This window comes from Scyliorhinus torazame, chromosome 11 (genome assembly GCF_047496885.1).
Source record: "Scyliorhinus torazame isolate Kashiwa2021f chromosome 11, sScyTor2.1, whole genome shotgun sequence".
Taxonomy (NCBI): Eukaryota; Metazoa; Chordata; class Chondrichthyes; order Carcharhiniformes; family Scyliorhinidae; genus Scyliorhinus; species Scyliorhinus torazame.
Window position 1 is genome coordinate 172,251,172 of NC_092717.1, and position 14,132 is coordinate 172,265,303.

At 45.3% G+C, this 14,132-nt stretch overlaps 1 protein-coding gene across 11 annotated transcripts in view; it reads right to left on the reverse strand.

The window, feature by feature from the left end:
- Positions 1-576: 576 nt before the first annotated feature.
- The window catches only part of triqk (triple QxxK/R motif containing), a 150,266-nt gene continuing 136,710 nt past the window's right edge, over positions 577-14,132 (reverse strand). For 10 of the 11 annotated variants that reach the window (XM_072468014.1, XM_072468008.1, XM_072468013.1 and 7 more), the window contains 2 exons: positions 8,235-8,416; positions 577-2,729 (listed from right to left, as the gene is read on the reverse strand). In XM_072468014.1, the coding sequence (XP_072324115.1) occupies positions 8,267-8,416 (150 nt within the window). In that variant the 3' untranslated portion in view covers positions 577-2,729; positions 8,235-8,266. The remainder of the gene's footprint in view (positions 2,730-8,234; positions 8,417-14,132) is intronic. The other variant, XM_072468017.1, reaches the window with a different exon arrangement.

Here is a 14,132-nt window from a genome sequence, read left to right on the forward strand (position 1 = left end):
GAGGGAGAATTCAGAATGTCCAAATTACCTAATAGCACGTCTTTCGGGACATGTGGGAAGAAACCGGAGCACCTGGAGAAAACCCACAGACACAGGGAGAACGAGCAGATTCCACACAGAGTGAGCCAAGGCGGGAATTGAACCTGGGACCTTGGTGCTGTAAAGCCATAGTGCTAACCACTGTGCTGCTTAGATGTATAGCTATCTATTCCTTCATCTACATTGCTGATAAATATGCTGAAAAGTGAAGGACACACTGCAGAGCCCTGAAGAATACCACTGGTCATATCCTGCCAATTGAGTACATACCTATTATCCCCATCCTGTCTCCTATTTCCAAACCAATTCCCCACCCATGTGCAATATGAACAACCAGCTATATTTATTCTAGAACACCAAAATAGAGTTAAAAATAATTATGCAAGGAAAAATAAGAAATTAGTAACAAATAGGTAATTTTCAATTTGCTCTTTGGAGGTTGCCATCTTATTGCTTACTATTGTTTTGTACCTGAAGGATAATTGTGTAATGCACCATATTAAATACATGACAAACAAGCACGCTAGGCAAAACATATTTAGCTTTATAATGCTTTTTAATCTCCTTAACAGACCATACACATATACATTACTAACAAATACAAGAAAGCTGTTGCACATACAATACACGTGACAATAAGTTGCCAAATTCTCCTCATCACTTGTCAAGATATTAAGTTTGGGCAAGAAACTTAAAAATACATCTATTTAAAAATGTTTTGGCCATCAAGCTAAAAATGTAGAAAATATTATTTTGAATGTAAACAGTAATGATTCATGTAAGTTACAAGTTGCAACCAATTAATCTGCTGTACTGCTATTCTTTCAATAAGCACTTCTGTTTCTATGTACAATTTCAACTGATCTTAGTGCTGATATTCAAATTAGTTTGTGTCATATATAACTTTGCCAGTTACTTTACCATTAAACCTTCCTGTCTATTAATTTAAAAGAATTCCCAGAATGATTATTTGCTTCCCCATTACAAACCAAAAAAAATCTGCTGAGTGCCTAGCACAATATTAATATTGTTAGTTGTTATAGTTCTCACGCGCCCACCCCCACATCAAACAAGCTGAAGCTGCCATTGTACATGGATTGATTCTAAACCGTTACAAAATGGATTGGATAATGTTGCTTTTAATACAATGTCATATTTACAAAGTGGCTCAATGGCATTGTGGATTTAATCAAATTTACACTTAGTTTTCTTCTAATTTTAATCAGTCCTCTCATGCAAGCACTGACTCTTTTCTGATGTAAGGGGCTAAAGGGTTTACAATACTTTGTTCAAGTGCTTAACAGTGATTGGCTGGATTATAAAGCCCCCTGGTGCCAGATGTTGAGACAGGGATGCCCCTGAAATAGTGTGGATGCCATGCCCACTGTCTACCTGCCCCTTCCCCTCCCTGCCAGTGCTGCAATTTTAGGACTGATGGGGGAGGGAGGTGAGGGGTGTGGGAATAACGGGCTGCTCTCTTGCCTGCCTGTAGGCCAATTGACGCTCTTAAGTGGCCAATGATTGCCCAATTAAGGGCCTCATTCTGCTGCCACTGAAAGGATTGGCTTCAGCTCCTCAGCGTCAGGGACTGGGATGTAGTCACAACACTGCTAGTACCAGAGAGTTATCATTTCACTGGATGCAAGCTCTGAGAGGCAGGGTTTTCTGCCCAGATGGGGACAGAGGTTTTGCCTCATGGCAATCAACACACCTAATAATAATAACACTCTTTATTGTCACAAGTAGGCTTAATTAACACTACATTCCAGCGCCTGTTCAGGTACACAGAGGGAGAATTCAGAATGTCCAATTCGCCTAACAAGTCTGTCTTTCAGGTGTTGTGGGAGGAAACCGGAGCACCGAGAGGAAACGCACACAGACACGGGGAGAACATGCAGACTCCGTACAGACAGTGACCCAAGCGGGAATCGAACCTGGGACCCTGGTGCTATGAAACAACAGTTCTAACTACTGTGCTACCGTGCCGCCCATAGTGTCAAATACGTATGAGGTGAGCCATCAGAGTCCAAGACCAATGTTATTAGCGAACCGGAGGAGGGGGGAGCACTTTGGCGTGCTGAGACAGTAACCATTGGCAAGCTATGTGAGCATGTGGCATGTCATAACCAAGTCCAATCGTATCCTTACCTAATATCCATATATGTACTTTCAACAGTGAGAAGAGGTAACACTGCCATTCATTTGGTTTTAACTGAGAAATGGTGAGACGAATTGTAAAAAGGCATCCCAGTTGTGAAACATAAGTTAGCAGACGTGACAGATTGAATCTGGGGCACCTCTGGTACAGCTACTCAATGGCCATTAATAAGTAGAATTTCCAAATAATGAGTGCCAATCAAATACACCTTACTTTAAAATACAAAATTGTGAGCACAGTACGGGCTCGTAAACCTACTGATATAAAATTGATGCAAAATTCTTCATGTTTAGAAAGGAATTCTCAGTAATTAGAAGCTAAAAAGTGACATCAGTCTCCTTTATGGTGCAAAACACATTTACAAATCCCAGCTGAGTGTTTATGAATGGTCCACAAGAGGGGAATTTGTTTACATTTCCTAATTTTCATCCAAGTCTAGATCAAGGTCGACTTCTGTGGTGAGTTTCAGATAGAAGAAACCATAAATAGCCACAAGTAAAATCGCAATAGCTGCAATGATGAGTGCCACGTCCTACAAAAGAAAGATAAGTATTCATTAACGTTGCTAAGAAAATATGTAATAGTTACAGTTCTCTAAGATTTTCTTAATTAAAGTAGTTTAAAACAAGTAATTATTTTTGAGAAACAAACAGAAATATATTTTACTTTCAGATTGTAAGAACTAAACTGCTAATATTCCATAGCTCTCTGTATGCACCTGTGCCAGTCTGCTTACTGAAATATACAGCCATTGAAAAAATTGGTCATTCTGAAAACAATTGTTCAAATGATTTTGCAGATTTGCATATATAAAAAACGTCATTTATGAAACCTATATTTCTACTATATGTGAAGAAAAATATATATAGAATGTGAAGATAAGATGGATGATTTTCTGAGTGTGCTCGGAACAGGGAGCTTTAAGCATTGGCCTAATAAGTCTGGAATTTGTGGGCACATTTTCATCAGTATGCTGATACTTTGTCCTACACGATTTATTTTGCTGATTCAATGCCAATGTGATAAGGTTTTAGGCAACATCCACTTTAATGTTCAACATTCTTTCTAAACCCTACACAGTAATAATCTTATTCTGAAACAAATCACTTTTCACTAATAAGGAAAAGTAACTAAAAAACAAGCAAGCTGTTCACTTCCGAGGATAATATCTGGGTTACACCAAATGGGATAATAGCTGCATAATAATAATCTTTAGAATAATCCGCACAGACAGTGACCGAAGCTGGGAATCGAACTTGGGACCCTGGCATACTCACTGCTACAATAAAACGGTAGCAGTGGTGCACTGTTCTCACTGTTTTAGTTTAAACGTTTCCCTAATAGAAATAATGAATTTGAATTACTTAGGAATTATGGCAATTATTAGCTGCTAAATCGGAACTATTTGAATAAATCCCGAAATATCATGCTGACTTTTATGTGGATGGGCACTTAAAACATGAAAATCTGAACATAAATAATTTGATAATAAATCCTGCTGCAAATATTTTTTTTTCTAAATATGCATCTGCTGTAATAATAATAACCGTTTATTGTCACAAGTATGAAGTTATTGGGAAGGTAAGCTGGTATGGGAATTGAACCCTCGCTGCTGCCTTGTTCTGCATCACAGACCAACTGTCTAGCCCACTGAGCTAAATCACCCCTGTACATTGTTTGAACGATAGAGCTTTGTTACCTTTCAGGTAAATTCTAGTACAATTGATAAATTTTAAGCAATTTGATATTTAACTAATGCTGGACTAATAATAACAGTAACAATATGAATAGTTTCACTTTTTATAATATGCAGCAAATTATTTATCAGCACATAACTAAGGAAATAAGGAGTAAAAAATATAGTCGTGTGGTGATTGTGTTCTGGTTAGCAATCCAGGGTTTTGGACTAACTAACACAGAGAATGCAAAATAAACTCCCACCATGCAGTTGGGAACACAAATTCAGTTTTTAAAAAGACAGTTAATATTAATAATCAAGCTGTCCAATTATCATTAAAAAATAATTAGTTAGGGCAGCACGGTGGCGCATTGGGTTAGCCCTGCTGCCTCACGGCGCTGAGGTCCCAGGTTCGATCCCGGTTCTGGGTCACTGTCCGTGTGGAGTTTGCACATTCTCCCCGTGTTTGCGTGGGTTTCGCCTCCTCAACCCAAAAGATGTGCAGGGTAGGTGGATTGGCCATGCTAAATTGCCCCTTAAATGGAAAAAAAAATGAATTGGGTACTCTAAATTTAAAAATTAAATATTTTTTAAAAATGAGTTCATTGATGTTCTTCACAGAACTAAGGACGGCATTCTCCGATCCCCCAGACGTGTGTTTCTTAGTTGCACATCAGTCGCTGGCGAGTCTATCCTCCTGGCACTTGTCAGTGGGATTTCCCATTGAAACCATCCCACGCCGCAGTGAAACCCGCTGGCGGGGTGCACTGCCAGCCGGAAAAATGAGTTCTGACGACCGAAGAATTCCGGCCTAAATCTGCCATCTTTACCAGGCCTGGCCTACACCAATGTGATTGACTCTTAACAACCTCTTTACTGGGACAGCAAACAATCAGTTGCATAGAACATAGAACATGCAGTGCTGAAGGAGGCCATTCGGTCCATCGAGTCTGCACCGACCCACTTAAGCCCTCACTTCAACCCTATCCCCTGAACCCAATGAACCCTCCTAACCTTTTTGGACACTAAGGGCAATTTAGCATGGCCAATCCACCTAACCTGCACGTCTTTGGAATGTGGGAGGAAATCGGAGCACTCGGAGGAAACCCGCACAGACACAGGGAGAACATACAGACTCTGCACAGACAGTGACCCAGCAGGGAATCGAACCTGGGACCCTGGCGCTGTGAAGCCACAGTGCTAACCACTATGCTACCGTGCTGCACATGAAACCATTCCAAAGAACATTGATTAAGTGGTGAGCCCACTATCACTTGTTCAGAGCAATCAGGGATGGATAATAAAGGTTGGTCTCATCAGCGCAGCCACATTCTAACAATACATTAACATGAAATTGTGCTGAAAACTGAACTTAACTATTGGGTTACTAAGGATGGAATTTTTTTTGCAGAAGAATCAGTGGGTCCTGTCTAAGTGTAAGCAAATATGTTTGCTCCTGATTAATCCGGCATCTGCAGCAACATTGTTGGTTTTTGTGTCTTTATTCGGAGCTGGATTTGGACAGGTGATGTAAAGTGAAGTACAACTAGAGAAGGGGGGACCATTGATGCACAAGTTTCACATGATGCAATTTACAGACGGACCTGTAAATGAACACATATTCCACTCAGTTTTGTTTGGTGACATGCTGTTTAAACATGAAAATTGCTGGCCTTGGACCTCAGCAGCAATTCTTGCTAGGTACAAGTGTGTAAAGTACTCTACTCACTTTCAGCAAGTATTGAGTGACCTAACCAGCGGTCCTTAAAGGAACCATTGCTGGTCACTTAAAAGATGAGCAAGAGAATCTTCAATTTTTATTTTTGAAAGTTCTTCCTCAACCCACAACCTGACTTGCATGAGGACAGCTTTCCAGGCTTTGTCGGTTCCCTCCAGCATAACCTTTTCTGCTAGCTGGCCTAGCATGAGGGGATATCAATCTGCTGCATCCCGTCCTCCCAGAACCAGCAAGCTGTAGCAGGGCACCTATTTGGAACCTCCAACAATCCCGAACTGAGAAAGCTTCAAACTTTCCAACACCAACCTTGTGAAGGTGGTGTGGCTGCTCAATGATGTTTGTTACATCATAAAATAACACTTTTCTGATCAACACAAGAAGCATTACAATATTTGTATAGTATACATATATATCAAAATGTTTCACGCAATTAAGTTTTCTTTAGAATGCAGTGACTGTTGTTATGTCAGCAAACACAGCCTATCAATCATATCCCCAAAACAGCAGAGATATTTAGCTAGTTAAGCAATTTTTTTTGCTGTATTGACTTTGGGAAGAATTACCAGCTCTGTATCAAATAATGCCATGGGACCTTGAAATTTGCCTGAACAGGCAAATATGATATCAATCAGTGGAGGCAGGGTATTGAATGTTTTTAAGGCTGTGTTGGATAGATTCTTAATTGAGAAGGGAGTAAAAGGGTATAAGTGGGAGACAAAAAAGTAGAATTGAGGCCACAATCAGATCAGCCATGATCTTATCAAATGGACGGCGTAGGCTAGAAGTTAAATGGCCCACCCTGCTCCTAAATCTTATGTCCCTCTTTCACCTGAAGCATCACTGTCAATATAGTACTGCTTTGAAGCACTTCCCTGGGGTGTCTGACCAGAGGACTCAAACTCACAATCTTCTTTACACCCAGCAATAACAAATGTTATTAACTGAGCTAAACAGTTTAATTATTGATCAAAGGTGCATGGCTCATGTAACACTTGTAATACAAAGTGCTATTGTAGAGTTGATTTAAAGCAGACAGTATGTATTCAGTGCCTCGGAAACTGGGAACACTGCCATGTCTATCTCTTCGTGAGGAGAAAGCAGTTTGGGCATGCTCAGTCCTCTGCTCTTCCAAAGATGATCTTAGCAATTCCCTCCTCTGAAAGCATCTGCCAGTCTCTTCTTCTCCTAGGATCCTTGCAGAGCTATATAAATAAACAATCCAAATCTACCCTGGGTATGCATGCTTCCCAGGGAGTGTGCATGACAGCTTTTTCCTGGGACACCAAAATCTCTGGCATCTTCGAGGACCACCCTAAGATGAAGGGTTGGCTTGTGGGTGATATGGGGTACCCACTGAGGTCCTGGCTGATGACATCAGTGCAGAGGCCGGAGACTGAGGTGGAGACCAGATATAACGAGGCCCACGCTGCCACCTATGCTGTCATTGCGTGCTGCATCGGACTGCTGAAAATGCAGTTCTGATGCTTGGGCCACTCTGGTGGTGCACTGCAGTACACACCCCAGAGGATCTCCAGCTTTGTGGTGGTCTGCTGTCCCCCCCACAACCTGGCACAGCAGCGGAGCAATGTGCTGGAGGACGAGGGACATGCGGCCTCGTCTGAGAAGGGGCCGGATAAGGAGGGGCTGGAGTACGTGCCTGGGAGGAACTACGGGAGCTGCAGAAGGATGGAGGACAGGTGGTGGCGAGGGTCCGGCATGACCGAAGGGGCAGGGAGATCCTCATCCTCACACGCTTCTCACAGGATGAGGCTTTGTCCATCTGCTCCCCCTTTCCTCCGCCCCAACACCCCCCAAACATCCCTTCCCCCATTGACCACTCCAACTCCATTCCCCTTCCTCCCACCCCATTTCCCTGCTTCCTCCCCCACCCTCCCATTTCCCCCTTTCCTCGATCCCCACAATGCCCATACCTCCCACAACCCCCCGCCCCCCCACCCCAGGCCTGTGTAATCACCCCAGGGTGATGGGCCTGTGTCGGGACCGTGATGATAACTCACTCTGAGGTTAGCTCTGGTGCTATTCAGTTTCTGCCAAAGTCTAACTCCTGTCTTTTTGCTGACAGCGCGCTCATACCCATTAACTGCACATGGTCCTCATTGAGGGTTCTTGCTGTAGGATCACTGGCCGGGGGCGGGGGGCTGGGGTTGGGGAGAGTGTTGGGCAGCTCACGCTGAGGGCGGGGTTGCAGTCAGGCTCGCTGTGAAGAATAACGTGACAGAGGCTTCGCATGTATCAGGTGTAACATGCTTTAATTATGAATATTCAAATCCCCATTGTCCCTCGGTACAGATGGTGGTGCACCCACATCCTCCCCCTCCCCACCGTCCTCCAGAGATCCTCAATCGTCTTCAACTTCTGTGCTCTAACGCTACGTTGAGGAGTATCCCCTCTTCAGAAGAGGAGGCAGCCTGCTGCTTCTCGCGCCCTGTGGTCTTTGATGCCCTTGACGGTCCACCTCTGGAGAGCCTGGAACAGGAGAGCTCTGGAATAACCTTGCCCAGAGGCTCGGCATCTGACTGGGACCCAGCTGAGTCCTGGAATCCAGCAGACCTCTGACTGCTGACTTGCTGGATGTTTCTGCCTCCACCTGATGTGCTCACCAGATTGTGTCCGAGTAGCTTGTCCACTAAAGTCACCCTCCGAGGTGTGTGCCTCTGCCATGGTGGAGGGTGGGGATGACAGCTGTGATGCCTCGATAGTGGTCTCCTCGGAGCTGTCCTCCGAGGTGTTCAGTTGGGGGCAGGTCGATCTCAGGTGGCCCCGGCCCCATCAGGTGGAGATCCTGCGAGAGAATTTACATGTGATCAGTGAGAGGGAAAGATCATTTTGTCTGACAACTCACTCGAGACAGGTTATCTGGCAGAACCCCTAAGGGGGTTGGAGGACTAGGGTCGCCAGGGATGGTGGGACTGTCATATAAGGAGAGATTGACTAGGTTAGCATTGTTATCACTGGTGTTCAGAAGAATGAGGTGATCTCATAGAGACTGATTAAATTCTAACAGGACTAGACAGGGTAGATGCAGGGAAGATGTTCCCGATGGTGGGTGTCCAGAACCAGCGGTCACAGTCTGAGGATTCAGAGTAAACCATTTTGGACAAAGATGAGGAGACATTTCTTCACCCAAAGAGTGGTGAGCCTGTGGAATTCATTTCCACAGGAAGTAGTTGATGCTAAAACATTGAATACATTCAAGAGGTGGCTAGATATAGCACTTGGGGCAAATGGGATCAAAGGTTATAGGGAGAAAGCAGGATTAGGCTATTGAGTTGGATGATCAGCCATGATCGTGATAAATGGTGTAGCAGGTTCGAAGGGCCAAAAGGCCTCCTCCTGCTCCTATCTTCTATGTATCTAGAAGGGGCAATAGATCCTCACCTCTGCGAATCATGCCAGCCTCGCTGTTGATGACCGCTCTCTCCTCGGCCAACCCTGCGATCTCCAGGGCCTGTTCCTCATAGGGGGTGAGGACTCCGATGCCCGAACCCCGCCACCCATCTGAGCCCTTTCCCACCAGTTGTGGGCCAACTTCTCCTGTGGGGACACAGAGTGGGCATTGTGAGCTGCATGCTTGATGCATTGAGGGTGGGGAGAGTCTATGGCAGGTGGTATGTGTGGGCACCGCTTCTGGGCACGGAGGGGTTGTGCTGGTGGGTGCCAGGATGTGCTGGGGCACCAGCAGAGTGATATGCTGTGGAGGGAGAGGGAAAGGCATGGTTGCGAGGAACCCACTGCCAATCTGTTGGGGGAGTGGGGATTCCCGGAGGTCAGGGGGGGTGGCAGGCCGGACAGACGCCAGGGGGCCAGTGTTAACTTTACCCTTGCGGCCTGGTGGAGGTCGTTGGCCTTCTTCCAACAATGTAGCCGTCCTCCTGGTCCCGCTGCCCAAACCTACGGCCGCTATCACTGACTCCCAGGCAGCCTTGGCAACCAGTTGCTGGTCCTCCAACCCTCTTGGGGAACAGGGGGCAGGATTCTCTGATCCTGAGGCTAAGTGTTGACGGCGTCGTAAACGCAGTCACGTTTTACGATGGCATCAACAGGCCCCCAGGAGCAGCGACCCTGAGCCCTGGGGGCCAGCATGGCACTGGAGCGACTCACGCAGCTCCAGCTGCCGATACCAGCGTCAAATGGGCGCCGCGGGGTTGCGCATGTGCACTGCGGCCGGTGCAAATTTGCACATGCATGCTGTGACCGGCGCGAACTCGCGCATGCGCGCTAGGTTCCTTCGCCGCCGGCCCTGACGCAACATGGCGTAGAGCTACAGGGGCCGGCGTGGAGTAAAAGAGGCCCCCACCAGGAGAAGCCAGCCCGGCGATCGGTAACCCCGATCGCGGGCCAGGCCACGGTGAAGGCCACCCCCCCGGGGTCGGCCCCCGCAGGATGGACGCCGAGGTCCCGCCGGGTAAGACTACATATGAACGACGCCAGCGGGATTCGGGCTCTCTCAGCGGCCACTCGGCCCATCCCGCGCGGAGAATTGCCGGGGGGTGGCGCATAGACTCGTAGAATCACCGCACCGACGCCAATTCTCCGTTCACCGGAGAATCGGCGGACCGGCGTTGTCGTGTTAATCGTGCCCGGCCCGGCGTTCTCCGACCCGGCCCCGGGCTCAGAGAATCCCGCCCAGGGTTTCTCTTCTCGCCTCCACAGCGTCCAGCAGCCTCAAGAGGTCGGTGTCCCTGAAGCGTGGAGCATGTCTACGTGGTGCCATGGTCGTGTGCTGCCTGGGAGTTAATTCTAAGGGAGTGCTTATGATCAGCTCCCCCTTGTTAGCGGGGAGCTGCCGGGTATGACTCCGGTTAATCAGCTGGCGGACAACCTATTCCGTTGTGAAGCTTGTGGGGGATCATTTTTGGCAGTGAGTGCCGTTAAATACGAGTCGCGGTCTAGATGGCTTGGTCGTCGGGAAGCACCCAGGAAGTCACACACGATATGTCACTTTGAACTTTTCCCGTTAAATCACGTCCTATATTTCTAAAACTGCCATGAGGTCAGCTGGAATGGCTGATTGACATCATGGCAGGATCTCTTGGCACGTTCCAGTGTACAAGCCACAAGCCCAGGATTGACACTTTCTTGCACAGGTCGACAGCTGGGTTTCACCGTAAACGGCTGAAAGCAAGGCTCGTGCCATTCACAGCCTTCAGGTAGTGCCAACATCAGGGACGCAAAGGTGTCCAGTTTTGTGGCTAATGAGTTTGAATCACATCTGTGATGACTAATATTTGAACAAGTGTGCCATCTCGTGTGCCTGTTGTCGGTTGTATTACTCGATGGAACGCTGCAGGACAATGGAATACTCAACTTGGAAAGGAGCGAGGGTCTAGTTGTAAAATAACAAATGGCAAAATAAATCTTATCCTGGGGGATTTTGAACTGGCACAGATGGCTGTCAAAAAAAAGTGTGATCGGGACCATTTTATCGTGCAAGTAATGGAAGTGAGGTTATAGAAGAGGGTAGAGGGCAGAAAATAATCACAAGATCTGATGCATTTTTTGTCTTGCAGAATTGCCCAAAATATACTGGCTAAATTAATTCACGTAAGCGCCGTATAATTTTTTAACTATTCGAATGCTTATGCCCTTTTATCGACAGTTTATCCATAAGAAAAACATCTGCAGACAGTTTAAGAGGCTTTTTTTGTTCTAATCGCAACATTCGTACATCTCAAGAGGCTAAGGCTGCACAAGAGAGCTTCCATTTATTTTCCTGTATCCACAGCTGTGCTCACAGACCCATCTGGCCACACAGCAACTAATCTTAACAGGATGTAATAAACAAGTGACACACAGAACTGCAAAAGCTCCATCTGGTGAGGCCAGTGGACAGTAGACCTGTTTGAAATAACCACTGCTATTCCTAGCTGCATTAATACGGTCATATCCAACATTTTTGCCTTTGCTTCTGGGGAGGCTTTCTCAGATTATTATTGCCTAGTGTAAACTTTAATACCAACTGTTGACATTTTTTGATGGCAGGATGATAAAAACTTTAGTATGGATGGTAATACATTTTTGTACAAATATTACCCTATAAAAACTGTTTTTTACTGCTGGGTTGCTGCTTTTATCAACTTAAAGAACATTTTTATAAAACCAAAATTAAACCACCATCTCTTAGGGAGTCTTAGGATTCTGCTAACCTTTTTATCTTTGGTGAAATAATCTATTCACCTCAAATACAACCGGCTGGCTCAACAGCCCCAGAAGAGAATATTAAATCTGCAGCCAAACACAGTAAATTGTGGGCAAATACATGGACCAAAAAGCATTTATAGCGAGATGGTCTGGAGGAACTCTTTGACCTGTAATATTTCTGCCAGGAGCTGCCCTGACACTATATGAAATTTGGAATGCTGACTGAAGTGACAATCTTTCCCCCGTGGTCATGTGGTTCCTTTATTTGAAGAGTTTCCTGCTGCGATATTTACCTCCGCCAAGGATCTAGTTTATTGGATTCTTTGTTGAGGTAACAACTCGAGGCCTGGATTAAAGTGTCACCTCAAAGAAAAAAGGGGCAGTTGTCAAATGTGCCTCGTGGAACCAGATTCAGAGGGCTAGATATTCAACTTGCCATCCAGGTTGTGAAACAGCTGCTCGTTGGAGAACTGTCCAATTTCACAGGAACTGCCCAATTTCACAGGCCGTCTTTGTTACGGGCAGCTGATCTACGCCAGTTCCATGCCTCAGTGACAAGTTGATAATCTACCCCTTGGCCTCTAAAAACGTACAGATCCGATAATGGTAAATCAATTTGATGATGAACAGGAACTGTTCACCATTTCTTGTCAAATCCTGATAAAAGCAGACGAAAGAATGGAAAGCGTGCAAATTCCTAAGCTCAAAAGGACTACTGGAAGATCCAAAGAAGCAGCTTAATTTTTCCAACAGAAGCTTCCTGAATGGGATCTTTTATAATCCAAATTACCAGATCTAGTGCCAAATCAGTTAGTGTAATGACTCCATTCCACCACCATTACAGGCCATGGCTATAACGTGGACTGGCAACATGTTGTACAGAAGCAGCAGCCAAGGTTTCTTTAGCAGCACCTCACAAACCCAAAACTTCCAACACCTAGAAGGTTAGGTGAAGCGAACACCATCATCCCTACGTTCCCCTCCAAGTCACAGGCCATCCCATTTGAGATATTTTGCACTCCTTCCTTGCGTCCAAGCCAAAGGTCTGCAACTCCCTACCTAACAAAGTCATGTGAGCACCTTCACCACACAGATCGCAGTAGCTGAAGGCAGAGGCTCTCCACAACCATCTCAAGGGCAACCGAGGATGGACAATCAACAAGTTCCTTGTTGGTGATGCCCACAGCCAGGAATAAATTAAGAAAATAAGTTGCACTAACTACATAATGTCAGTCATGCCTCAGCTGGTAGCATGCTTGCCTCGAAGTGATGAAATTGTGTGTTAAGAGTCCCACTGCAGGATTGAGCACAAACAAATCTAGGCTGGCATTCCAGTGCAGTGCTGAGGGAATGCTGCACTATCAGAGTTGTTTCACATGAGACGGTAAGGTGCTGTCTTCTGTTATGGACCAGGGTTTAGAGAACCCCAAAGTGTATCATGGAGTTCACCTGACCCACAACTTTTAATAGATTGTGGTATGGGGAGCACACAGCCCACTCTACAGGTGTGGTACAGCAGAAATGGAAAAGCATATTTTTAAGCAAAACAATGTTTATTCTATGAACACAAGGTAACCGTTTTAAAACATGCAGTGAACATTTTAGCAACCATTAATTCAAATACAACCCCCAAAGAATACAACACTAAGTAATCCTTTAAGCTTTCCTTTTAACATCCATAAGATTTAAAACACTTTTTACCAGAAGCACATCAAATTAAAGTCACTACTATTATTAGTTCTAAATCACCAGGATTGATTTACAGTCTTTAGGTTACAGAGGGAGATTCATACATCTTCTGGCTGTGACTGCATCTATCCAGCTCTGAAAACAAAACTAAAACACACCCTGCAACAAACAGCCTAAAACGAAAGTAAAAAGCTGTCAGGCAGTCGAGCTCCACCCACACTTTGACATCACTGATAAACACCCACTTCTTAAAGGTACATTTCTTAAACACCCATTTCTTAAAGGTACTCTCACATGACACTTCCCTCTCGGGTGGATATAAAACATCTCATGGCACTGTTTTGAAGAAGAGAGGGGAGTTATCCCCAGTGCCCTGGCCTCTATTTATCTTGATTCAATCAACATCACACAAAAAAAACAGATTATCTCGCTTTGTACGTTACAACATTGCCTCCACTTCAAAGTGCCTAAATGGCTGTCCAGCGCTTTGGGGTGTCCGGTGGACATGGAAAGAACTGTATAAATGCACAAGCTCAGAAAGGAGGAGGTTGCACCTTCATTCTTGGCTGAAATCACTGATTTCTCCAATTACTGTACTCCTAATTTCCTGTCTGAGACAAAAGCCAGGAATCTGCCAAGAGTGTCTCCTGTCCTGCTGCCATGACCTC